The 27162-nt window shown below is 51.3% G+C and overlaps 2 protein-coding genes across 2 annotated transcripts in view; one reads left to right on the forward strand and one right to left on the reverse strand.

The window, feature by feature from the left end:
- The window catches only part of USH2A (usherin), a gene marked incomplete at its 5' end in the record, with an annotated part of 419390 nt that overhangs the window by 383546 nt on the left and 8682 nt on the right, over positions 1–27162 (forward strand). Inside the window, 9 exons of the mRNA XM_080650916.1 lie at positions 4121–4330; positions 9323–9561; positions 10514–10722; positions 12805–12981; positions 13724–13807; positions 16725–16969; positions 17696–17767; positions 18604–18822; positions 20540–20646. Coding sequence (XP_080507042.1) covers positions 4121–4330; positions 9323–9561; positions 10514–10722; positions 12805–12981; positions 13724–13807; positions 16725–16969; positions 17696–17767; positions 18604–18822; positions 20540–20629 — 1545 coding nt within the window. The 3' untranslated portion in view covers positions 20630–20646. The remainder of the gene's footprint in view (positions 1–4120; positions 4331–9322; positions 9562–10513; positions 10723–12804; positions 12982–13723; positions 13808–16724; positions 16970–17695; positions 17768–18603; positions 18823–20539; positions 20647–27162) is intronic.
- Positions 21447–27162, reverse strand: part of KCTD3 (potassium channel tetramerization domain containing 3) — a 34130-nt gene continuing 28414 nt past the window's right edge. Inside the window, exons 15-18 of the mRNA XM_080650917.1 lie at positions 26716–26812; positions 25082–25266; positions 24872–25010; positions 21447–23474 (exon numbers count right to left, since the gene is read on the reverse strand). Coding sequence (XP_080507043.1) covers positions 22913–23474; positions 24872–25010; positions 25082–25266; positions 26716–26812 — 983 coding nt within the window. The 3' untranslated portion in view covers positions 21447–22912. The remainder of the gene's footprint in view (positions 23475–24871; positions 25011–25081; positions 25267–26715; positions 26813–27162) is intronic.

Below are 27162 nucleotides of genomic sequence, written 5' to 3' on the forward strand. Positions count from 1 at the left end.
ATTTCAGTTCTTTTCTGTTTGTTCGAAAGGTGGCCCTGGGTTTCCTGTGACATCTGACGTCGTCCCCCTTTCCGTGTTTACAGCTGAAACCCTAGAGAAGAGAAGAAAGCACCTGCCTTGGCCAGCGCTGACCTCACTTTTACGGCCCCTCACGGGGACGTCCTACCTGACGGCTGTAACGCGTGCTTGTGTGTCTACACACCTTCACGCATACAAGTGTTTGCTGCACCCAAATTAGGAAGTTGTTTCAGTGCAAACTTCAATGATTTTTTTTATTATAAAAGAATAAATATGTTCGGCAGGATACTGCAGGTATAAGGACACTGAATTAATCAACGCTGAGCAGCATCCTTACGTGTTTCTCTTGGCCGTGGAATTTGTAAACCTATTTCACCCTCCCTCCCCGACAATGTCCCTTTTTTTCCTATGAGCAGCCCACACACAGTGTGTTTATGTTCCCAGTGATCATGGGAGGGAATCTTGGGATACAAATCAAAAGGAATGGCTTGTCAGTTAGGTAAATGGTGAATAGGTAGGTAGGTAGATAGGTAGGTAGGTTGGTAGGTACATACATACATACATACATTGAATATAGAATAAGAGAATGAATAGAATGAGAGAGAGAGAAATAAAGTAGATAATTCTATGGTCATAAGATATTTTATTTCTTGATTTTTGTATTAGTTCATTGAAGTTCATAGATCCCGACATATTGCTCAAAATTTCCCACGCAAGATCTCTGCTTTTTTCCCCCATAAAGATGGACCCAAATCTTGAGGTCATTGTTTCTCCTAAGCATAATCTCCATTGTTTCTCATAAGCATAATCTGTTCTCATTTTTATCCTGAACCTTGAACTACACTCCACTTCCTTCATCTCTTGTTTAGCTGGAAAGAGACCAAAATCCATGGCAACTTTTGGGTGAAGGACTTTCACCTCAACAGAGCGAGGCAGAGGCAACATCGCCGCCGTCCGTTTCTCCTTTCCTTCCCTTCTGGGTGTTTGGTGGAACAGAAACTGCCTTGTGGTTAGAGTCTCCTGGAATCCGTAATGCTCATCATCTCAGCCCGCTTTCCCCTCCTCTGACTGCTTTCATTTTCAGAGTGGCTCATGTGAATAGCTCTTCCTGCTTTGCATAAGCGTGTTGATTTATATGAATGCTATTTTGATCTCAAATTGATTGAATACTGAGAAGAAAGACTAGAGAGAAAAAAGAGCCCTATATTAGGAAGGTCTCTCGTGAAAGACAAAGGCACTAGTTCCTTCATCCATTCCCAGTTAGGGGTGGGGAGTTTTCTCTTGCCTCGTTTTTAGGAGAGACTGTTTCTGAAGAAATGCAGCAAAACGGTAATGTTGAGACTCCAAGTATCTTAAAAATACCGTGGGTTAAATCCCATTTGGAGGGAGGACCCACCCAGTAAGAGTTCAGGAAGCCATGAGGGTTAGTCCTGTCTGCCAGCACCAGGATCACAAAGCCCTCCTGGTTTCTGTGACCCTAAATCTCCATCAAAAAGGAAAACAAAATAAATGAGCAGAAGCCTGGGCCAGAACCCTGCTAAGCACTTGCTAGGAGCCATGCTTACTTCCTGTCAGACCTGCACTTTGGCTCTCTCTTATTGGTGCCCGTAATCAATGGACAACTTGCTGACGTTTTATTTTATTACACCTACTCTGTTTTCCTCATGTTTTCCCCATCCATGGTGACGCCCACTTAAGTTCTGTATGCCCTTAGATCAGCAGCCAAAACCCTGTTCTTAGCAAAGAGGTTGGTGTCAATATATGCTCCTTATTTTGCCTTTATTTAGAAGTTTTGTCACTGCTTGTGTAATAAAAAATACCCTCCCCCACCCACAGAAAGGTATTTGCAGTAAAAGGGGTTGGTCTGGAGCAGACTGAGCAATCAGGGACTTTCTCATCAGTCCTGAACTCTGACCTCCTCACTAACTTCCCCTCTCAGACTGACCTCTGACCTCCTCACTAACTTCCCCTCTCAGACTAACCTCTGACCTCCTCACTAACTTCCCCTCTCAGACTGACCTTGGCCCATTCAGAAAGGATTGTAAAAGCAGCTACAGTGGTTTTTATTGTATTTTTAAAATTTATTATTATTGATTTCAGAGAGGACGGGAGAGGGAGAGAGAGATAGAAACATCAATGAGGAGAGAGAATCATTGGTGGGCTGCTTCCTGCACGCCCCCCACTGGGGATGGAGCCCACAACCCCAGCATGGGACCAAGAATCGAACTGTGACCTCCTGGTTCATAGGTCGAAGCTCAACCACTGAGCCACACCAGCGGGGTGCTATAGTGGTGTTTTGACCTGGACTTGGGTTTCCAGGAGGCCTAGCTCTCCCATGTTTGGTTTCCTTCTCGGTACTTCCCTGTGCCTTTTCAGAACCAACCTCCATCCTCTAATACAACCTGGGCACAGCTCTCCATCCTTGCTAATTAAGAGATTTTAATCCAGAATCACAGATGTTTGTCTATGGCCCAGTTATTTAACTTTCTTGACTCCACATAATTCACTTACGCGTAAGGATGACATACAGAATCAAAAGCACAGTATATTGGAAAGAGCGATAAAAGTGTTTCTCAGAGAGCAGAATTCTAGTTTCGGCTCTTATAACTTCTGTCACTTTGAACAAGAGAGCCTCAATTTCCTCACCTGTAAAATGGGCTAATGGTACGTTATCCAGCCACCCTACAAAGTTCTGTTGGGAGGGCTAAGTCTGCTAGCGTATGTCAAAGTGCTTTGTAAATTGTAGAGTGTATAAAATGTAAGCAATTATCATGCAAATGATGAGAGACTGTATCAGAACTCTGAAAAGAGCAAGTTCCGCTATGGAAGTAGGTTAGTCATCTCTTTGAAATAGGGGGCTTGTGGCCATCCCGGCAGCGAGGGGCTGCAGAATTGCATGTGACAGCCATCCAAGAGCATTCCCACACTGGGAGTTTCACTTTCTCAAAGGAATCCACTCCTAAAAAATGGAGGGAGACACTCATGGGAGTTGGCCTAACTACTAAAAATCTCTCCAGCGTTTATTCTCTTGACGATATCATTGATGCCAAAGCAAAACAAACAAAAACAAAACTAAATTCTCAATGCAAAGCACTCTCCTAGAGGTTTTTTTCTAAATGTCTCAGATTTTGAAAGTTCTGCCTGGTTGTGTTTGGGGGTTTTTGACACAGCACACCTAGAAAATGTGCACTGTAGAATCAAACCAGGTTTCCAGATGTGTCTTTAAGAGCTCAGGGCAAGTTTTGGATGGATTGGTGGGTGGATGGATGGATGGATGGATGGATGAGTAGGGGGGTGGGTGGTGGATAGGTAGGAAGGTAGGTAGATAGATGATTGGTAGATAGATAGATAGATAGATAGATAGATAGATAGATAGATAAATGGAAAAAAGACAGCAAATGAGAAAAAAAATTCCTGAAGTTAGACGGCACAAGATGAAAGCTTACTAAGGAATACTGGTACTCCTAAACACGCAGACAGTCTTCTCGTATTGTCATTTAGATCTATCATTCTGATTGATCACTGTGTAGTTGGCTGTTATTGGGCCTAATTTAACCCTATACACTCACACATCCATCTACTCTGTCTATTGTACCTGACATTCTACAAATTACTTACTCATGCAAATGATGACCCAAGGCAACCTTTTAGGATATTCGTGCTTAATTATACAAATAGTTCTTGATAAATAAGATTATATATCCTTCCATATGTTGATTCCCTCCTTGATGAAAGGAAAATCTAATTTTCATGCAGATTTGGTGGGGACAGTGTTTAAGAATTGCTGAGTTTTAAGGAGTCTGCAGAGCCGTCCGGTTTGCAGAAGCTGACAAAAATCCTGCCGCCTCCCGCCGGAGACGAGCAGTTTCCCAGCGAGCTCAGATCAGCCGCTGCAGTCTGAAATCGGGCGCCCCAGCAAGCCCCTCTGTGTCCTCAGGGGCAAAGGCCAATAAAGAGGAAGGACCCAATCTCCTTTTGGTCTCAGAGTTGCAAGATCCAAGCGTATCCCGTTCTGTGGTGGTCGGTCGCTTTGGGTCGCCACTGAGTTTTGTCCGCCTGAGGGTATCTTGCTTTTGACGGGTCTTATGATTTCTCTTTGAAGGTCTGGGCAGTGAATGCAGCAGGGAAAGCCCCCAGTAGCTGGACTCGGTGTAAAACTGGACCTGCCCCCCCAGAAGGTCTCAGGGCCCCCAGGTTCCACGCTGTGTCTTCTACCCAAGCTGTGGTCAACATCAGCGCCCCTGGGAAGCCCAATGGCATTGTCAGCCTCTACAGGCTCTTCTCCAACAGCACTGATGGGGCGGAGCTGGTGGTGAGTGATGCAGTCTCCTTCCTCCCTTCCTTCCTTCCTTCCTCCCTTCCTTCCTTCCTCCCTTTCTTCCTTCCTTCCCAACTTCCTAACTTCCTTCCTTCCTTCCTAACTTCCTTCCTCCCTTCCTAACTTCCTTCCTCCCTTCCTTCCTTCCTCCCTTTCTTCCTTTCTTCCTTCCTTCCTTCCTTCCTTCCCAACTTCCTAACTTCCCTCCTTCCTTCCTAACTTCCCTCCTTCCTCCCTTCCTTCCTTCCTAACTTCCCTCCTTCCTCCCTTCCTTCCTAACTTCCTCCCTTCCTTCCTAACTTCCTTCCTTCCTTCCTTCCTTCCTTCCTTCCCAACTTCCTTCCTTCCTTCCTAACTTCCTTCCCTCCTCCCTTCCTTCCTCCCTTCCTTCCTTCCTTCCTAACTTCCTTCCTTCCTTCCTTCCTTCCTTCCTTCCCAACTTCCTTCCTTCCTTCCTTCCCAACTTCCTAACTTCCTTCCTTCCTTCCTTCTTCCTTCCTTCCTCCCTTTCTTCCTTCCGTCCTCCCTTCCTTCCTAACTTCCTTCCTTCCTTCCTTCCTTCCTAACTTCCTTCCTTCCTCCCTTCCTTCCTTCCTAATTTCCTTCCTTCCTTCCTAACTTCCTTCCTTCCTTCCTTCCCAACTTCCTAACTTCCTTCCTTCCTTCCTAACTTCCTTCCTAACTTCCTAACTTCCTTCCTTCCTAACTTCCTTTCTTTGTTTGTTTTTATTGATTTCAGAGAGGAAGGGAGAGAGAGAGAGAGAGAGAGAGAGAGAGAGAGAGAGAGAGAGAGAGAGAGAGAAACATCAACGATGAGAACAAATCATTGATGGGCTGTCTCTTGCATGCCCCCTACTGGGGATCAAGCCTGAAACCTGGGCATGTGCCCTGACCCGGAATCGAACCGAGACCTCCTGGTTCATAGGTCCACGCTCAACTACTGAGCCATGCCAGCCGAGCTATTTATTTTTTAAAAATAAATCATGGTGCCTTGCTTTTTCTTCTCCTTGCTCCTTCTTTCTTGCTGTCTGTGCTCAGTGGTGCTGTGGTGATCCCTGTGAGAAGAAATAGCAGTGAGCGTTAGGACACACACAGGAGATACGGCAGTGCCCAGGGAGGGACTTGCTAAAGGTCGTATTCAAGACTCCGGGATGCTGTGAGGAACCTAAGACTTCAGGGATACCAAAGTCACATTAATTTAGGTAGAAACGCCCGCCAAGCGCTTCACGTAGTAGTGGTCTACAGTGAGGGGCAGACAGGTGGCCACTGGGGGTGGTGTCAATGTTACCATGAAAAGGGAAAGAAGCAATAAAACTAGAGCAACGAACGTGCTTGGAATCCTCATTTTGCTGTTCTAAGATCTCTGACAGCAGCACCCAGGAAACAGTCTTTCCGTTAGCAACTTCGAGAAAGTTCTAACACCTTGGAAGGGACTGCCGAGCAGCTCAGTCCACAAAGCTCTAGGGCCATGGTTTGTATATGGACACCTTTGGGCACATCGGGGAGGCGTGCCCCACAAGCCCCTGGCTGGAGGGGCCACCCCAGTCAAGATGGCCAGCTCCTGCCCAAGCTGCTCTGGCTCAACGGATAGGCAGGTGTCCTCAAACTACGGCCCGCGGGCCACATGTGGCCCGCCGAGGACATTTATCCGGCCCGCCGAGGACATTTATCCGGCCCGCCGGGTGCCGCTGCCTGTCCTGCTTAGCAGCCGACTAGTCCTGGGCCCACAGTGCGCATAGGAATTGGTTCATAGTTTTTTTTTAAACTATAGTCCGGCCCTCCAACGGTCTGAGGGACAGTGAACTGGCCCCCTGTTTAAAAAGTTTGAGGACCCCTGGCTCAGAGCATCGGCCGCAGACTGCAGGGGCGCACATTCGATTCTGGTCACAGGCATGTACCTCGGTCGCAGGCCCAATCCCTTCGGGGCGAGTATGGGAGGCAGCCCATCAATGTGTCTCTCTCACATCCCTGTTTCTCTCTCTCTGTCTCTCCCCCTCCCTTCCACGCTCCCTAAGAAATCAAAGGAAACATATCCTCAGGTGAGGATTAATGACAACAAAAGAAAACCGGCTCCGTTATTCACGTGGAGAGGCTGAGCCCGGGGAGGAAGTCTCTCTTCTCAGGGACACCTACCTTTCTCAGGAATAAGGACAGATTATAGCATTTTGTTCGCACAGACCTCAGAGAGAAATGGTGCCGATCCCAGGATCACATCCTAAACTACGTAGACCAATTTGGGGAACAATTCCGGAAGAGTGGAGAAGTCCCCGGAGGCCAGAGTGGCAGATACTGAAACAATTTCACCAGATAACTCTCAGATGCAAGGAAGTCTCCTATTGCATGTTAAAGGGAAATTAGCATATTTTCTACAGGACTTCGTAGTCAATAAATATAGATGATGTAAATACAATCAACCCTTGATTATCTATACTTATAAAATGATAATTTTAATGAAGTAAGATAATTTATATTTGGAGTGCATTGTATGCAATTTTTTGCAATAACAGACAGCTCTTCTTAATTATATGTTGTGTATGTCAGTGTGAAAACTAGTTTCCAGTTTCTGATGGCTTCTGTTCCAAAGAGGACTTAATAAAACCACAATGAGGTAAAAAAAAAAAAAATTGCTCCAAATAAGCCACAAAGTTGATAATGTAACAAGCATAATGGAGAAAAAGACTATGATATTTCATATTCCCACCACCCTCAGAGAAAAAGATGGACTATCAAACTCTTAAATATGCATATAATTTATAAAATATGCAATATGTAAAATATACAAATATATCAAGTATATATAGTTCAAGCTCCTAAATACCCAACTCAATCATGGATTTGAGGGGCTATTTAGACCCAAAAATTACATGCAAATAACAATGGCAGAACATGGGCTTGGTGAGTGTTAACTAGGAGTATAATTCAAATACAGATTTTGTTGCTTTTTTTCAAGGCATCATTCCAAGGGCTGCAGAATTTGATCAATATTTGGTGCGTTTTGTGCCATTTCCTATTATTTTTCTACTAGAGGCCCGGTGCACGAAATTCGTGCACTGGGGGAGGGGTGTCCCTCAGCCCAGTCTGCACCCTGTCCAATCTGGGACCCCTCGAGGGCTGTCGGACATCCCTCTCACAATCCAGGACTGCTGGCTCCCAACTGTTCACCTGCCTGCCTTCCTGATTGCCCCTAACTGCTTCTGCCTGCCAGCCTGATCACCCCCTAACCCAGCCGTGGGCAAACTACGGCCCGCAGGGCCGGATCCGGCCTGTTCGGCTGTTCTATCCGGCCCATTCGGCTGTTCTATCCGGCCCGCGGAGCCGAAAGAGCGGAGGGTTCTCTTGCTCTCCCCTCCACTCCTTTACTTTGAATTTATATTAGTTCACACAAACACTCCATCCATGCTTTTGTTCCGGCCCTCCGGTCCAGTTTAAGAACCCATTGTGGCCCTCGAGTCAAAAAGTTTGCCCACCCCTGCCCTAACCACTCCCCTGCCAGCCTGATTGATGCCTAACTGATCCCCTGCCAGCCTGTTTGCCCCTAATTGCCCTCCCCTGCAGGCCACCCCTAAATGCCCTCCCCTGGAGGCCTGGTCCCCCCCAACTGCTCTCCCTGGCAGGCCTGGGTCCCCCCCAACTGCCCTCCCCTGCAGGCTGGGTCCCCCCCAACTGCCCTCCCCTGCAGGCCACCCCTAAATGCCCTCCCCTGGAGGCCTGGTCCCCCCCAACTGCTCTCCCTGGCAGGCCTGGGTCCCACCCAACTGCCCTCCCCTGCGGGCTTGGTCCCCCCCCAACTGCTCTCCCTGGCAGGCCTGGGTCCCTCCCAACTGCTTTTCCCTGCAGGCCTGGTCACCCCAACTTCCCTCCTCTGCCAGCTTGGTCACCCCTAACTGCCCTCCCCTGCTGGCCTGATCGTCCACAACTGCCCTCCCTTGGAGACCTGGTCCCTCCCAACTGCCCTCCCCTGCTGGCCATCTTGTGGTGGCCATCTTGTGTCCACATGGGGGCAGGATCTTTGACCACATGGGGGCAGCCATCTTGTGTGTTGGAGTGATGGTCAATCTGCATATTACTCTTTTATTAGATAGGATAGAGGCCTGGTGCATGGGTGGGGGCCAGCTGGTTTGCCCTGAAGGGTGTCTCGGATCAGGGTGGGGGTTCCCCTGGGGCGTGGGGTGGCCTGGGCGAAGGGCCTGTGGTGGTTTGCAGGCTGGCCACGCCCCCTGGTGACCCAAGTGGAGGCCCTGGTATCTGGGGTTTATTTATCTTCTACAATTGAAACTTTGTAGCCTGGAGCGGAGCCAAGCCTTCTGCTTGCTCTGTGGTGGCAGCCATTTCTGTTGGGATTTATTTATCTTCTATAATTGAAACTTTGTAGCCTTAAGCAGAGGCCAAGGCAGGCCAGGGTGTGCGGAAAGCTTGGCTTCCTCCATCACCACGGGCAACCCTAGCCTCCTGCTCTTTCCAGCTCCGTGGCTGCCGCCATTTCTGTTTTCATTTATGTATCTTCTATCATTGAAACTTTGTAGCCTTGAGTGGAGGCCTAGGCCAGCAAGGGCAGGCAGAAAGCTTGGCTTCCTCCATTGCCAGGGAAACCCAAGCCTCCCTCCTGCTCTCTGTGGCTGTAGCCATCTTGGTTGGGTTTATTTGCATATTTGCTCCTGATTGGCTGGTGCGCGTGGCTTGTGGGTGTAGTGGAGTGATGGTTAATTTGCATATTTCTCTTTTATTAGATAGGATGATAATAGATAACGTATGCCTGTGTTTTCTATCCTGTTACCTCTAACTTCTATGTCTTAAATCATTATTTTTGGCCTGTTTCAGTCATGCTTCTCCAATGGGTTGGTAATTCCTTGGGGGCAAGTACTAGCCACATCCACAGAGCACCTCCCAGACTACCTGGCGTGGCGCTCTAGTCATAGGAAGTGGGGTGCGGGATGCAGATCTGTCACTGAGGTCTGGGCCCAGCCTCATCAGCTTCTCTGTCCGCAGCTGTCGGAAGGCCCGGCCGCCCAGCAGACCCTCCGTGGCCTGCAGCCCTTCACCACCTACTCCGTTGGCGTGGAGGCCTGCACCTGCTTCAACTGCTGCAGCAGGGGGCCCACGGCGGAGCTGAGAACGCGCCCTGCGCCGCCCGCCGGGGTGGCCTCCCCCCACATCCAGGCGCTGGCCTCCAGGACAGCCTCCTTCCTGTGGAGTCCCCCCCTCTTCCCCAATGGCATCATCCAAAGGTAACGGCCAGCCAGAAGGGCGGATCAGCCAGAATAAGGCCTCTTGCAGACTTACCCAGCTCCCCTCCCCCAGAGCAGACGCCTCCAGCCCATGGGCCAGACTTGCTGATTTCAGCGGTCAGGTTCCCTGCAGAGCGTTTCAGTCATAATCCAGCTAAGGGTGGGAAGGAGAGCCACAGACTTGTCTTTAAGTAAGAGAGATGCTGCGTGGCCCCCGTTCGCACTCACTGGAGGAATTTGCTGCTCCTCCCTCGTGGTTCTCGATCCATTCCATAGCTTCTGCTGGGACACTCAGTCCTGCCGTGAACTCAGAATCTCCTCGATCTTATTTAAAACATTGAAATGAACCATCGTTTGAAAGAACAAAGAAGTCGTTTCACTCAAAACAATTGGGAGGAAATAAGATCTTTTTCATTTTTCACAAAGGGGAACCATGTTCTCAGTCTCCTCTGAAAAGAGAAAGCTCTTGCCTCTGCCCACAAGGGTGACCAGCCGCTGGGCGGACGGCAGGGTGTGTCCATATGTGACTTCCCTCCTCATCCCTGCTGCTCACCTCCAACAGCTCAATTAAGTGCGTCTGCCCCTGGCCGGCCGGCATGGCTCCATGGTTGAGTGTGAGCCTGTGAACCAGGAGGTCACAGTTTGAGTCCCAGTCAAGGGCACGTGCCCGGGTTGCTGGCTCAATCCCCAGTAGAGGGCATGCAGGAGGCAGCCGATGAATAATTCTCTCCCATCATCCATGTTTCTATCCCTCTCTTTCTTTCCCTTCCTCTCTCTGAAATCAATTAAAACACACACACACAACAAAATAAAGTGGGTCTGAGCTTTTTCCCACGAATGGCAGTTTTAAAGAGCTTGTAGTTCAATGAAAACAAAATAAGAACCTGTTTTACAAGAGAGTTAAACTAATGCCATGTCCCGTTTTCTCCTGATGCGTCCGTTCTCCTCCTAGCTACGAGCTCCAGCTGCACAGGGCTTGCCTTCCGCACACAGATGCTCCCTGCACCCCCAGCCAGCCAGAGACGCAGTACAGGGGCCCGGGGCCCAGCGCCAGCCTCGGGGGGCTCCAGCCTTACACCACCTACAGGCTGCGCGTCCTGGCCCACAACCAGGCGGGCAGCGCGGCCTCCGAGTGGATCCGCTTCACCACCCAGAGAGAGCGTGAGTAGCAGCGGCCGCCACCATAAGCAGAGACCATAAGAGGGCAGCGGGCGAGGTGCGTCAGGAAGGGCAGGGAAAACGAGTTTTATGAAAGGGTTTGAGTGCAGGTCCCATTTCACGGACAGCTACTGAGACGGCAGTGAAGGTGACTGTTAGAAAGCATGCCTCATCCCCTAGCCGGGTGCTCAGTGGCTAGACTAGAGCATCGGCCTGTGGACTGAAAGGTTCCTGGTTCGATTCCGATCAAGGGCATGTACCTGGGTTGCAGGCTTGATTCTTGGCCCTGGTCAGGGCACGTGTCTCTCTCACGTCGATGTCTCTCTTCGTCTCTCCTCCTCCCTTCCACTCTCTCTGAAAATAAAAGGGAAAAGGTTCTCGGGTGAGGATTAACAACAGCAACAACAACAAAAAGCATGCCTCTTGCACTTAATAACATGGAGATTTTAAGGGTGAATTTAGTGAGATTTTTCCTGTAGCAATGACTGAGGTAAAACCCAACTTAGAGGAAGTCGATGAATGGGAAGGAAGAAAACAGGCAGATGTTTGAGGTGATTTTTTAATAAGTTTGTCCCTCCTCCTCTTTTCAAATCATGTGGCACAGTCTGTGGCGTGTCCACAGAGCACGGAGCCAGGGTGCCGTCAGGACCAGCAGAGGCCGGCGGGGCCCAGGGGGCAGGGCACTAGGGAACCGAGGCCGCCTGACATTGCTGTGAAATAGCTGCTTTTCAGGTCCCATAAGGCATGCGCGTCCGTGATTTAAAAATGGCAAACACGACGTGTATCGAGAATCAACTAAGTACTTAGGATCAGGTTCAGCTACGTCTTTGGTGGGCCCCGTGGACAATGAAGATAGGAAGCCCCGTGTGCAAAAATCAGAAAGAACCCCAAGACAGCAGGAGAGCATCACCTAAGCCAGGACCCTGCGTGGGGGGCGGGGGGGGGGGGGCGCTCCGCTGCACAGGACACGCCTGCGAGGCTGGCCCTGCTGCTCACCCCCCCCCCCCGCTCCCTCCTCCCCCCCCCCCCCCCGCTGCTGCTGTTTCAGCACCCTCTGTCCCTTTCCTGTGGATCTTATCAAAAAAGCACAATTATGCCATATTTTTGTTATGGTTTCTACCATTCACAACAGATGGATTTAATTTGCACAGAAATGGGTATCCTTTTTCCCCCACCACTCACTTCTTCCTTTTCTTAAAAGCCAATTTAGTTTATAGGTGGATCTGAACACGGTTACAAATGCACGGACTATTTTGGAGAAAACGAGATCTCATGAAATAAATCCCTTCTGACTTGAAGGTGATAAGTCACTCCATTTGTTTAAACAAATGACTCATTTTAAAGATGAGCCTTTTTCCTTTGTCATAGCGAGGAGCGAGCATATAAAAGGAGAAACGTGCCTGGAGCCGCTTCCCTGTCTGGTAGAACACTTCGGAGCCCGGGCCTGATCATACACTAACGTACCGCGCTCCTGCGTGGCCAGCCGGGGCCATGAATTATTACACTCGCGTTGCTATTTGCAAGGCTCTTTAACACTCAGAAAACAAACAGTTCAGGAAAAAGCTTTAAAAATAAATGGGTGCCGATTGGACATAATTCACCAATCTAAGCAGTTTGGTGGGTGTGTGTGTGTGTGTGTGTGTGTGTGTGTGTGTGTGTGTGTGTATACTTCATCTAGTCCTGGGGGCTCTGTAGCAATAAATATTGATTTGCTATGAAAATGGCTGTCTACTGTAGTTAATAGTGTTAAGATCCTTAGCCTGTTGAAAGAGGGGGAAAGCAACAAAATATGAGCTGCAGGGTCATGCTGCTGAGCAGAACCATTGTATGTTAATGGTTTCCTTTCATAAAACACTGCTCGCCATTGATTTTGGGGGGAAGCAGGTGCAGCATTGCTGAGAAAGCATGGCGCACACCTTCCCACTGGCAGCCTTTTCTCCTCCAGGGCCAGTTTTATGAAACACTGAGGATCACGGGAAGAATTCTGGCAATGCTACAAGGAATGTATTGCTCATATATAGTTTTTTAAAGGTCCACACCCTCGGAGGTCATCCTTTCGCTAACATACAGGTTTCTCTCCCACAGCCCCTCAGTACCAAGCCCCGTTCTCGGTGACCAGCAACTTGACAATGGTGTGTGTCAGCTGGGCCAACTCCTTCCTCCCGCACGGCCCGCTGAAGGAGTTCGTGCTGACCGACGGGGGCCAGCACGTGTACCGTGGCCTGGACACCACCCTCTACATACCGAGGACGGGGGACGAAAGTGAGTGTTGGGCTTTTATACCTCAGTGTGGAAGCCGCTCCGGCCCCTAGTGTCACGAGATGGTCACTCTGAACCGTGGCCAGCAGGGCCTCAGCAGCCACTTCAACTCTGGGCCCCTTCATGAAAACTTGCACCTGTAAGTTTTAAAGGAACAGGTGCAGACCACATGCAGAACAAGATACACTCTGTGTACCATCCTTTCTCCTCTGATAATTCTTTTTTAATTTTTATTGATTTTGGAGAGGAAGGGAGAGTGATAGAGAGATAGAAACATCCATGATGAGAGAGGAACATTGATCGGCTGCCTCCTGCACGCCCCCTACCGGGGATCAACCCCGCAACCTGACCATGTTCCCTGAGAAGGAATTGAACAGTGACCTCCTGGTTCGTAGATCGACGGTCAATCACTGAGCCATATAGGCCAGACTGTGATAATTCTTTTACTTTGCTATATAAACTCTAAACTTCGCTAGTTCCATATATATTTATATACACATATATATATAGCACAGTGTGTGTATACACACACACACACACACACATACACACACACACACATGCTATTAGTGCACTAATTGCAGCTCCATAATTGTAAAATTAGGACTAGGTCTGTGTATTGGGTGAAACCTCACCATTGCCCTGGAGCTGTGTTTTCAGAGGTTTCCTGCTGTCATGCATGTTCTTCGAAAAGTGTGCCCGCCGCTGTGGGTGTGGATGACCGAGTCTCTCACCTTCTGTCCAGCCTTCCTTTTCCAGGTCACGTGCACCACGGAGGACGGAAGCGTCAAGACGCCTCTGATCCAATACGACCCGTCCGCTGGACTCGGTAAGCGCCTGCCTCGCGTCATGTCGAGGGTACCGCCTGCTCCTTTTTCTAGAGAAACATGCGGGTGCTCGTTTTTACACGCGTGCGCTGATATGTTAGCATGGGCTTTGGGAAGGAATTGTGGGAAGGCTCGTAGGAAGTCTGCAGAAGCCCTCATGGAGCTGAGGTGAGGCAGGGAGTTAGGATAGACCCCGCAGATGCCCAGTCGTTGACATGTAGGTCCAGAGAGAGATGGCTCCGCTGCCCTCCCACGCAGACTCTGCCCGGAAAGAGCCGCGTGCGCGCCCTTGTTTCCCGAGACAGTGATTCGTAGAGAAGGTCACGGGGCGGAGATCAGAGGAGAGAAGGCTCCGGTGCCTACTCGTGTTGGTCACAGCGGCAATGCTCCCGACTCCCAACCTGAACGTGACTGGGGGAAATGTCTGTCTTGTATCCTCCCTGAAAGATGGCGATCAGCCATCAATACCAACTAGTGTAGCCGAAGAGAGAGCATTGCGACTTTTTGGAACATCTTTTATTTGTTTTTATTTTTAAATGTATATTTTTATTGATTTCAGAGAGAGGAAGGGAGAGGTAGAAACATCAGTGATGGGAGAGAATCACTGATCAGCTGCCTCCTGCACACCCCACACTGGGGATCGAGCCCGCAACCCGGGTATGTGCCCTTGACCGGAATTGAACCCAGGACCCTTCAGTCCCCAGGCCAACACTCTATCCACTGAGTCAAACCAGCTAGGGCTGGAACATCTTTTAAATTGAGTTCTACCCACAATCTTTGAATCTAATTCTGTGAAACTTCACAATTTCGAAGGGCACGTTAGAGAGGCGCCATCCTTTCCACTAGAACGGATTGGACGGATACCCTGTTTGACAGTCCAGTCAGTATTGTCATGCCAGATTTGCATGCATCCGTAGTTGGCTTTTCTCTTAATAAGCATGTCCTATTGTTCTGAAACTCGGGTGACCATTCAGGTTGTTATCAAGGGTGGTTTTAGTGTGTAACGTAATAAAATTAGTTCCTTTTCCCAGACGTTTCATGTCTGGATGCCCCGTAAAACTTCTGAGAGCACCTAACGCAGTTCCCCGCACAGTCGGCCTCCTCTCACGGAGCAGCAGCTGTGCCTGGTATTATTCAGCAAGCCAGGGTCTCAAGTGCACAGAGGAGGCCTGGGGGACCCCAGAACTCACCCCGGGTGCTCCTCAGGCTCGTGCCTAAGATGAGAACTTGAACGTGGTTTTCCGTTGGCCCGTACTTTTTTTTTTATTTTTTTTTTTAGCAGTGGTTCTCAGATTTCAGTGAGCATAAGAGTCACCTCACTGTGCTTGTGTGTTACATAGTTTCCCGGGCCCCTGGCCCAGACTCGGAAGTGGAGGGCCCAGGCACCTACTTTAAATATATATATATATATATAAAATTTATTTCAGAGAGGAAGAGAGAGAAACATCAATGATGAGAGAGAACCATAGATTGGCTGCCGCCTGCACGCCCCACACTGTGTATTGAGCCCACAACCCAGGCATGTGCCCTGACCAGGAATTGAACCATGACCTCCTGGTTCATAGGTCAATGCTCAGCCACTGAGCCACACCAGCCGAGCTAGGCACCTGCTCTTGTAAATAAGCCTGTCCAGTGGACCAGGTCCCCCAATTGAGCACAGCCCACGGATGGGTCGAGCCCCTCAAAATGAAAGGGACTTTGAAAAGAAAGGTTCCCCCTCAGAGCAGAGGAACTCCGAGGACGGTGCACAATCACAGGACATTCCAGGGTGTGTTGTCCGAGCACCGGGAGCAGTCAGTCCTCATTTCCATGATGCAGCTTCTTCCCTGCTGCCGCCCTCCTGCCCGGAGGCAGCCTTCCAGCAGGAAGGACAGGCCAGGCTGGCTCACCTCCCTCCGGCCGCTCCCTCCGAGGGCGCTCTCCTTCCCAGGCTTCCCTCAGGCAGGCTGCCCTGCCTCCCCGCGGCCTCGCAGGCAAGTGGTCCACTGGGCCCGCCAGATCGACTTCTGGAGCTCGGCCCTGCGCCACGCAGACGGGCAGCTCGGCTCTCCCAGGGCACAGCCACGGTGGTGCTTTTATTGCAGTCAACACACATTGGCTCCTAATTAGGGGACTTCTGACCTGCGCTGTGACCCCAACTCTTCATCTTAGACGTGTGGGAGCAGAGCCCCTGAGGCACAGGGACTCTCGTCACCACGGAGCTGTCAGAAGTAGACTCCAGGTCACTAGGTCACATCCCTTCTAACTCCCTCCCCATTTACTGCCCAGCCCGGGCCGTCGGAATGACCTCTCCCTCCTCCCCCTCCTCCCCCTCCTCCTCCTCCTCCCCCTCCTCCCCCTCCTCCCCCTCCTCCCCCTCCTCCCCCTCCCTCCCTCCCTCCCTCCTCCCCCTCCTCTCCCTCCTCTCCCTCCTCCCCCTCCTCTCCCTCCTCCCCCTCCTCCCCCTCCTCTCCCTCCTCCCCCTCCTCTCCCTCCTCCCCCTCCTCTCCCTCCTCTCCCTCCTCCCCCTCCTCTCCCTCCCCCACTCCCCCCCTCCTCTCCTTCCCCCCCTCCTCTCCCTCCTCCCCCTCCTCCCCCTCCTCTCCCTCCTCTCCCTCCTCCCCCTCCTCCCCCTCCTCTCCCTCCTCCCCCTCCTCCCCCTCCTCCCCCTCCTCTCCCTCCTCTCCCTCCTCCCCCTCCTCCCCCTCCTCTCCTTCCCCCCTCCTCTCCCTCCCCCCTCCCCCACTCCCCCCCTCCTCTCCCTCCTCTCCCTCCTCTCCCTCCCCCACTCCCCCCTCCTCTCCCTCCTCTCCCTCCCCCCCTCCTCTCCCTCCTCTCCCTCCCCCCCTCCTCTCCCTCCTCTCCCTCCCCCCCTCCTCTCCCTCCTCTCCCTCCCCCCCTCCTCTCCCTCCTCTCCCTCCCCCCCTCCTCTCCCTGCAGGCCTGGTGCTGACCACGCCCGGAGGGAAGAAGGGGTCGGGGAGCAGAGGCACCGAGTTCTACGGCGAGCTGTGGTTCATCGTGCTGATGGCCGTCCTGGGCCTGATCTTGCTGGCCATCTTCCTGTCCCTGATTCTGCAGAGGAAGATCCACAAGGAGCCGTTCATCCGGGAGAGGCCGCCCCTGGGTCCCGTGCAGAAGAGGTCGTCCCCGCTGGGTGTCTGTCCCCCCGGGGAGACCCACATGGTGTGTCCGAAGGCCGCCCGCTCCCCAGCACCAGACCGGAAGGCTCGCCTTTTTGGAGGGACAAGTTCCCGGCGCCTCGTAACCGGGACGGGGTGGTAGTTGTGTCTGACTGAACGTGAGGGCTGGGAGCCTAACTCCAGAGCATTCTTTCTGTTGTTGTTTAATCCTCACCTGAGGGTATTTTTCCATTGATTTTTAGAGAGAGTGGAGGAGGGAGACAGAGAAACATGGATGTGAGAGAGACACATTGATGTGTGACAGACACATTGGTTGGTTGCCTCCCACACGGGGATCGAGCCTGCAATCCAGGTACACGCCCCTGATCCAAATTGAACTCGGGACCCTTCAGTCCATGGGCCGGTGCTCTGTCCACTGAGCCACACCGGCTGGGGCGAGTTTCAGCACTTTAAAAGATGGAAATGAGTGAACGGTAGCCTTGTCCGCCTGCCAGGTCTCCTTTCCCCGGGACACAGCAGCGAGCACGGGGGAGCCCCTGACGAGGCTGCCGTGCCCCAGGAGCAGGCATGTGGGGACAGGGAAGGGCAGGGTGCCTGGGCGGCCGGTGCTGTGTGGCTGGCGCGGGATGCAGCCGTGTGCGGATGTATGTGCACATGCGCATCTCAGGATGGGGGTGGGGTGTGAGCGTGCTGCGCTGTCGCTGGAGAGGCCCTTGATGTGCTTTGAAGTGCCGCCAGCGCTGACCGCCGCCTCCCCGTCTGTCCCCAGTTTGACTCCGTGGCTGATGTATCGGACGCGTCCAGCAACGTCACCCTCAAGAGCTATACCATGCACTTCGAGGTAGCTCCCCGTGTGCTGTGTGGGTGCATGGCCTCTGGGTGGCGTGTCGATATGAGGGGAAGCTCAGAGCCCGCCCGTGTTTAAGAGCAGCTGCACTTCACAGCGCATGCTAGGGCCTCATCAGATTCTAGGTCTTAGAGAGCCTTCGTGTTTCTGTTATTAGTACCAGACCTGTTTTATTTCGGAGGCTGGATCCCATAACAAGGGGAAAGATATGGGATGAGGAAAAAGGGAGGGGGAAGTCCAATCCACGGGGTTTTTTTTTTAATCCTTACCCGAAGATATTTTTTTTAAATATATTTTATTGATTTTTTACAGAGAGGAAGGGAGAGGGATAGAGAGTTAGAAACATCGATCAGCTGTCTCCTGCACACCCCCTACTGGGGATGCGCCCGCAACCAAGTTACGTGCCCTTGACCGGAATCGAACTCGGGACCCTTCAGTCTGCAGGCTGACACTCTATCCACTGAGCCACACCGGTTTTGGCTGAAGATATTTTTTCACTGATTTTTTGGGAGAGTGTGAAAGGGAGGGAAACAGAAACACCGATGTGAGGGAAACACATCAATTGGTTGCCCCCTGCAGGAGCCCCGACCAAGGCGCGGACTGGGGAGGAGCCTGCACCTGAGGGACGTGCCCGGAATCCAGCCCAGGACCCTTTGACGTCCGCAGGCTGACGGTCCCAGGCTGACGCTCTGTCCGCGGAGCCACACCAGCCGGGCCAGACGCACGTTCCTAAGGGCAGGACAAGCGCTCCCTTCGCGGGGCCGTGGGAGGGCCCTGCTCGCTCGGGCTGCTGGGGCGTTCCGGTGGTCACGGCGCACCTCCCTCTGCAGGGCTTGGCCGACACCAAGATCCCGCACGCCGGGGCCCGCGTGAGCCTCAGGAGCAACCACAGCATCTCTGTCCTTCGGATCCCGAGCCAGAGCCAGCTCAGCCAGGCCTCCCAGGCCTCCCTGCACCGCAGCGTCAGCCAGCTCCTAGGCCTGCAGGACAAACAAGTCCTGATGGACGATGCCCTGTGGGAGACCATCATGGGCCACGACAGCGGCCTGGTGAGTGCGTTTCTCCCCCCTCCCCCTCCCCCCCGCAGCCTGCGCTCAGCACCCCAGCGGGATGTCCCTCACGAGGTGGTGGGCCTGCCTCCTGCACCTGCTGAGGCTGCCTCTCCCCTCACCTGGCACAGGGCATCCCTCCGACCCTTCACCCGACAGCTTACTGGTGTCGCTCTGACTGACGAGCAGGGTAGAAAGGTGTCTTGTCTTGTTAGCACACAGTAGGGCTCAAAAAATAAGCTCATGAGTAAGTGAAGAGACGTACGTGCTAGAAGGGACTGGAAACGAAATTGGCCCCAAAATGAGGCACAAAGTACAAGCTCTTTGTTCGCCAGGAGCCCCCAGTGACTGGGATGAGTCAGTCCCCGGTTTGTACCGCCTGGCAAACTTCACTGTGCCGCCTGCCGAGGTGTCCGCTGGCGGGCCGGGCCGGGCGGTCCCTGGGGACCGTAGGCAATAAACAGAGCCAGCTACGGGCTTCGCTCGCACTCCCCTCCACGGCAGGATTACCCACCGGCATTCCTTCCAGCCCTCTGCTCCTGCTCTCCCTTTTCCTTCTCTCCAGGTTCTAACTTTTCCTTCACCCCAAGAGTTGCTGGCTTCCTTGAAGCCCTTCTTAACTAAGGGAGACTCTTAAGGCAAGTCCCCGACTCCGGGTTCTAGTCACAGTGACAAAACACACGGTGGGCTTGTTGGGCATGATGATGTGAGATAGGCATTTTAAAATAGGTATTTTTTTTATTTCAGAGAGGAAGGGAGAAATAGAAACATCAATGATGAGAGAGAACCATTGATCGGCTGCCTCCTGCATGGCCCCCACTGGGGATCGAGCCCACAACCCTGGCATGTGTCCCGACCAGGAATCAAACTGTGACCTCCTGGTTCATAGGTCGATGCTCAGCCACTGAGCCACGTCGGCTGGGCATGTGATAGGCTTTTTAAATCAAGGGTTTCCTTGACGTTGACAGGACACAGTGCCACGGTCCCGTCTCAGATCTAAGGTTTCTAAGTGGCAGGAGTCACTGTACCAGTTGAGACACTGAGCTGTTAACGGATCATGTCGCATGGACATGCATGATGGCGTTCATGTGGCTCAGCGCAGCACCGCGAGGGCTCAGGTGCCCGGTGTGCTCACCCGAGGGCACAGTCATTTTTTCATGCACTGGGACCTAAAAAGCATCATGTGATGGCAGAGCCATTGGTGCCTGCTGTCCAGTCTAGGAGCAGGCAGCATGCTGTGACTGCTCTGAAGACGCCGGGAAGTGGCGCGTTCCCTTTATGATTGCTCTTCCTGAACCTGCTCCATACACAGGCAGCGAGAGTGGGGAGCTCGGAGACACAGAGCTTGCGTCCCATCTCTTCCGCTTGCACTTTGAACTAAACCTTAAGTATATTTACATATAAAGGCTGTGTAAGTACTCCATCTTTAACGTTTTCTTACTTGCCCGCCCCACTTGTATATAGTTTCCGCTTTACAGACCAGAAACCTGGAGGCTTAGGAAGATGAAGGTTTGGCACAATGCGAGCCCCCATGACGCACACGTTGGCTTAGTGTGTGGTTCACCTGTGCGTGTGACGTGATGCTTCCCGAGTTGAAGGCCAGGAGGCTCCAGTCACACCTCAGTGTGGAGCGTGGGGGTTAGCCCCTGAGAAACGCGATGTGCCGCTGGGGGGCCGCGCTGCAACAGCAAGCCTAACGAGGTGGCTTCCTTTCCAGTACCTGGACGAGGAGGACCTGATGGACGCCATCAAGGGCTTCAGCTCCGTGACGAAGGAGCACACCACCTTCACCGACACCCACCTGTAGGCTGGCACCTGCAAACGGTGAGTGAGAATGGGCTGCACGCCCCCTGCCCGCGCCTTCTCCCCGACACCTCACAGATGCAGAACCGCTGCTTGTCATTCTGTCATCCTTGAACGCAGTGAGGACAGGTCCCCCCAGCAGAGGTCTAGGAGAGGTTATCGTCTGGTCGTGTGAACAAGGGGCACCATGCACAGAAAACACTCCTTCTGAGGAAGCTGAAAACCCCACCTTCACCTGCTCTGTCCGGCAGACCCAGGTAAACAACAGGAGTTGTTAGCAGTGAAGAGCAGTCTCAGAGCGGAGCGGCTCAGAGCTGTCCCTGCTGCCTCTCTCCGTCTCCTTTGTGCCTGTGGGTCCGACCACGCTGAGGACAGCTATTCCAGCGGTCACAGCCGCAGAACCAACCGCCTGCAGGCCCGGCGGGGCCACCCGGAGGCGCCCAACGGGAAGGGTTTGTACTTACCCTGCTCAGGGACCTTCCCGGACCTTGCACAGCATCACGGTTAGAAGGAAATGTCTGGTCCCAGCGGCCTTTCACTCTTGGAAAAGGCTGTTAAGTACTCAATTTTTTACATTTTCTCACTTTCCCACCCAACTTTTATGTGACTGACGAGAAAGACGGGACAGATAACTACAACGCTTAGGAATAGCGAACGTGTGCTCCGCCTGCCGTTTTCCCTCCCTGGCAGCGGAAGTTACTTTCACACGTATTGAGTTCTCCCTCTCGCCGCCCTTTTTTGTTTCGGGGGGAAGACATGGACAGATGCATGTAGGTACACTTTAAACAGCTAGCTGTTCCTAAAACAACTGAAAACACAGATGGTCATCTTCATTTTTATTTGTCTTGGTAAATAAATACAGGAGAACGGTTGTGAAACCACTGGCGATAAGGTAAACTTTAAAGCATTTATTCAGTTTTACTCACTTATTTCCTGGAATGGGAATATATACATTTTTCACCAGTAAATGCTTAATGCTTCACAATTACCCTATTTGCAGATACTTGAAAGTCATTCCAATCACATGGAAAAAAAATACAAAAAATCTTTTATTCTCAACAATTTAAAATATATCCAAAGGAACATTTTTGCAGCAGCCCAAACCTTTGACTAAAAACGCAGAGCTGTAGTCTCCCAGGCATCCATAGGCGCAAGCGGCGGACCCTCCCCACGCACGTCTATAGCCACAAACCTCGCCTATCAACTCTGGCCGCCCCATTTTAAAATCAGACTTGTTAGTGACATCTCTGGGTTTGTAAAGAAAATGATGGTGACTGAAATTCTAAACATCCCAGTGCCTAGGGAGGAAACGGGGGCGGTTCCGTTTGGGACGCGTGGCAGTTACTGATGAACCAAGTGGCCGCGCCCTGATTAACTGTGTGGACTGGTAACGTGGCGGCTCCTACACGAGGCAGACTCGCCCCGGGCAGCGTTCCCTCTGGGCGCTCACAGCTTTGTCCTCGTTGTTCCGTCTGTTCAAACACAGACGACAGCTCCCCTTGAAAGAAAGTGTAAGTGGACTTCGGGCGTTTCCTATTGGGGATGTGCGCTAAGATGTAAGACCCCAACAGTAAGACTCAGAAGATGACCTACACTTACAAGTACCCTCAGCGACTCACTGCCACCAGGGCAGCCTGGTGTTGAGCATCCTTAGTGTTTTGAATGACACGGTATTTCTCCCAAACAGCACCTCATTGAGTATCAGGTAAACACTGTGCCGTCACCATTAGGGGGAGGGACGTTCCACGGAGAAGAGTGTGAGTTAAGATGACCTTGCCATGCAGGCCTCAGGCACAGTCTACGTGAGGAATGGGGTTGGTTGGTTCCCATCTTCTCGGGCGCTCACTGTACGGCGCCGCCTGGTTACGGTGGGGTCGTTACTGCACGTATTCCTGAGCTCCCTGGACTAGCTTTACAAATTATCGATTGTAAACCTGACAGTGATCTTCAGAGGAGCTCTCGTTTTTCTCGTTACTCCATCTCACTGTGTTAAGAAGACACTAAGGGAAGCCCAACGTTTGTGTCAAGTTTTGGTGCAGAAGCTAGTGTACTGGATCCAGGAGACAGACTTTCCCCTAAAGCAGAGCTGGGAGCGTCCGGCCCACGGGCGGCACGAAGGCCCGAAAATCACTGGGTCTGGCCCTGCCTCAGCATTGGTGGTGCAGCAGGCTCACGTTCAAGCTGATAATTCGCATGGTCTGTGCATGATGTCCGATATCCGAAGGGCCCTTGGCAGGAAAAGGCCCCCCCCCCCCCTAAACGAACAAAACCCCACCTGCGGGTGAGCTCACAGGCTGTACTCCTGCCCCGAGGAGTCGCTCTTCTTGTGCCGCGGGGACGGCGTGGTCTTGGTGGGAGAGGGGGACGCAGTGCCGGGCGAGTCGGTGCCTCCATCGGAGGTGCTGGGCGAGGAGGCCAGGTGGGGCCCTTTCTTCCTGCCCAGGAACCCCCCTCCGTCAAACCCGCCTTTCTTGCGGAGCTCCCCTTTGTCGCCGTCATCCTCGGGTGCCCTCTTCTTAGACTCCGGGACAGCTTCGGCTGCTCTGTGCGCTTCCGACCCACCGTCGGGCTCTCGCGCACTTCGCGTTTCCGCCCCAGGAGCCTTGCTCTCGGGCCCAGCACCGTCACCCGCCGCCCGCTTCACCTCCGCCTGGATGGGCCCCGAGGTGGCGTCCTCAGGCACAGCGCGCTCCAGGGTTCTGTTCAGATTGAGGGTCTGGAAGTCGCGGTAGCTGTGGAAGCTCTCGGTCCTCCGCGCCCGGGCCAGCAGAGGGCTCTCTCGGTATGGCCGCACGGAGCCGTACGTCGCTGCCTCGTGGATGGTCTCATGGTGCTGCTGCAGCTGGAGGCTGAAACAGTTAGAAACCGCAGGTCAGAGCTTTCCGAGATGCTTCAGGGGTCTCAGGAATTAAACCACAGTATACATACGTTACCTCAATATGTAAAGATGCTACGGTCTTCTTTCTGTCTATAAAAACACATTTAAGTGCTTTACATATAAAATTGTGTGTATAAACCACCCATGCAAATGTCCCAGATGTAGTCAGTGAAGCGGGATTTGGTTTTCAGTTACAGTGGCATAAAATATTTATTAGTTCCAGGTGTACAACAGAGTGATTAGACATTTATGTAAAGTACAAAGTGACACCCCATAGTCCAGTACCCATCGGACACGATAAGGTTATCACAGTATTGACTATACAGTGGAACCTCGTTCTCAAACATCTCCCATCTTGAACAGTTCGCTTCTCACCCTGACAACCCTTCCATGCCGATGCCTGTAGGATCAGCCTCGCATCTCTCAGGTGACAGAGAACGCACAAATACACATTTTAGCAGTTTACCTCGGCTAAAATCTCAGAATATTGTGCTGTGAATATTTGTGTTTTTTTGCTTTCGTTGCTGCTTACTAATTGTTAAATTTGTTAAATTTTCATGACCTTTTTCTTTAAAAGTGCTTGTTTATAGATTAAACAGTACATTAGACACGTACTATATAAAGGAAAGGTTAAAATGGAATCATTGGGGGTCTGGAATGGATTATTTCAATTTACGTTATTTCTAACAGAAGAAATGATTCGCTTTCCCAATAGCCTCCCGGCACAAATCAAGCTCGAGAAACAAGGTTCCGCTGCCTTCCCTGCGCTGTACCTCACAGCCTCATGACTGTTTCTGTGACTCCAGCTCAATCTGTGGATAGCTGAAAAAGCTGGGGAAGAAGGCTTTAAAGCCACGGTAGAACCAATATAATTCAGTATCAAGCCTTAAGTTTAGATTTGGATTTTTTAAATACATTAACTAAAAAGATATACTATGCCATTGTCTTAAAAGTACATAATGCATGCAAATTCCGAATCATTATGTTGTACACCAGTAACTACTGTAGTGCTGTATGTCAATTACACCTCAGTAGAATGAATTACATGCTGTCTGAAGATCAGACAAGACCATGCGATCACTGTGTCCCTCAGGAACAAAAATGCCTCATACTATCCAAGGTCACAGATGATGACTTTTCTGATTTCCTTTGAACGATTCTCAATCACAAAACAGGCACCCAAATGAGCAGAAATTCACAAAATAAGGTAAAGGATAAAAACGTTCTCCTATGAAGGAACCAGATGCATGCAGTGGAGACATTTAGTGAGGAAAGTTTTTTTGAACTGAACAACGTAAGGTGTGACTTCACAGTGTCGCCAGAAAAACCGGCTTTTGTGAACAGTTTCCCCGAAGCAGCCCTGCCCACCTGGAGCTGGCCTCGCGGAGCCGGCTGTGCTGCACCACGGAGGCGGCCGGGCTGATGCTGGGCGTGGCGCAGCGGGACGCGCTCAGGTCGCACTGGTCCAGCAGTTTCAGCAGCTCCTCCTCCGTGGGGCCGCCTGCATCTGAGGAAGCACACACGCATTACCCCGCGGTGCCTGCGCTCGCCCTGGACCCGTGTCTCCACGGAACCTACCCTTGTCCTCGCTCTTGCTGACCATGTCCATGGCGGTGGTCAGGTCCCACATCTGGATGCTGCCGTTCGTGTGGCCGGTGAACAGGTAGCGCCGGGGCCGGGAGCCCATCCGGCTGGAGCCCTCGCACTCGCGCACGGTGAAGGCGGAGATGGTCGTGCAGTCCACGGCTTGGATCTCACATATTCTGTGGGAGACGGCGCACAGTTGTGAACCACGGGACACACAGCATCGCACATAAAGTAATTCCAGAATCTCAAGTGCAGGTCAGAGTTGAATACCCCACATACATAAACAGATGTAAAGGGGTCAAGGCAAGTAACAGGAATCAAAAGTTACACTGTGTTTCTTTGAGTCTTAATGAAAAGGTTCTTATAAAATAACGTATTAATTAATTGAAACCAGGCAAATAATAAGTCAATCTTGAAAGAGCCTTGGTAAGAAATGAGCAGTTCTTTCAAAGGAAGTTATAGACATTCACTAGGAAAGATGTTGAGAAGTCACTTAAAATTTATGTGTAAGTTACAAAAACCTGAGACCGGAAGAAATGTACAGCTGTGTGGAGGCCTGGCGAGCATCCCCCATTAGGATTATACTCTGACCTCTCTGAGCCCGAGCTGTGTGTAAGCAAAAGGCTTCACATTAGCCGCATAAGGGGCTGCGGTTCTATGCCTGCTTACTTTTATAAATACAGCTGTTCCTCTGGAATCATCAAGTTAACACGTATAAACTAACTGTGGTTGGTACAACTCATTGCTACCGTGTGAGCTAAAGAGAAGAGGGAGGATGTTAGAACTGAACAAGGAGATGAAATACTACGTTGTCAGAGGTTGTTACGACAGCAGTTTTAATAAACGTTTGGCAGCTTCTTCAAATCTGCACAGAACACTGAGTGATTTATAACATTTCTCAAGGTAATAATTTCATCTTTACCTTATAGGCTACTAATACATTTCTTCCAGAATCAATTCATGCAATGAACTTAAAGAGTTTATTAAAATAGTAATTAGAAATATGCTGAAGGATAACTGAGAAATTATTAAAAACAGTAACATTAATATGAGTATCCATAACTTCTTTAATAAGTACCAATAGGAATTTTGACATGAAAAAAATTATGTTTTTAAAGAGAAATGTTATACTCAATGTGTCTGAGGCGGTAATGTTTTTAAAACGGTCAAATGGACAAGGAAGAGGAAACTAACTTCTACTCGGCGTCCATACTGGTCAGGGCTACACCAGACAGGTCATGTTTATACTCATTTGCTCCTACGCCATCCTACAAGGGAGGGAGGGACCTTCTTTTATAGAGAAACGGGGGCTCAGAAACCAGGTAACTGAGGGTGAGTGTCGGCAGCTGGTGGGAGGAAGCACCAGACTAGCCTTCAGGTCAGCGGCCCGCCACCCCACTCCCGTGTTGGCTCTGCTGTCACTACTCCTTCCTAACTGTCCAGCACCAGGAAATCTTAACTGTTTCCTAGGGAACAAGCACTCAGTATCCTGTCCTGATTCCAGTTAAAGCAAGACAAGGCCGTGGACAGACCCCTCTCGGCAGAGTGTTTCTGCCCGCGCTCTGATCCACGATTCAACGCCGCGTGGGGCCTGAGGCAGCAGGACCCGGCACAGCCAGCCTCACCTCTTCCCAGTGGAGGAGAGCCTCACGAACAGCTTGTTGGTGATGGGGACCACTTTCTGGATAAACACCTGCTGATCATCTCGCTCTCCAAAGGGCCCTTGATCAGACGATGGCAAAAGAAGTTCAAGTTTAATGGTTTCATTTAACATTAATACTGGGGGAAAGGGTTTTTCATGCCTGTCAATGTGGCCTTGCATTCCACATCAAACAGACAAAATGCAATGATGCGAAGACGTCAACTTGCATGAAAATATTTAATACATGTTTCAAAACGGTTGGTTTTGCAGTGAGGCTGTTAAAGCTGACAGCAGCAATAAGCTTAGGAGTGTCGATGGTCAGTGTGGGGCAAACCTGGGGACACATAGCCCCACCTTCACTCCCTCCCTTTGAGAATGTGCTCAGTTCTTTTTATGTCCCGACTGTACTTTTTTTTTTTGGAAAGCCAAC

Source organism: Plecotus auritus (assembly GCF_963455305.1).
Source record: "Plecotus auritus genome assembly, chromosome: 14".
Classification (NCBI taxonomy): domain Eukaryota; kingdom Metazoa; phylum Chordata; class Mammalia; order Chiroptera; family Vespertilionidae; genus Plecotus; species Plecotus auritus.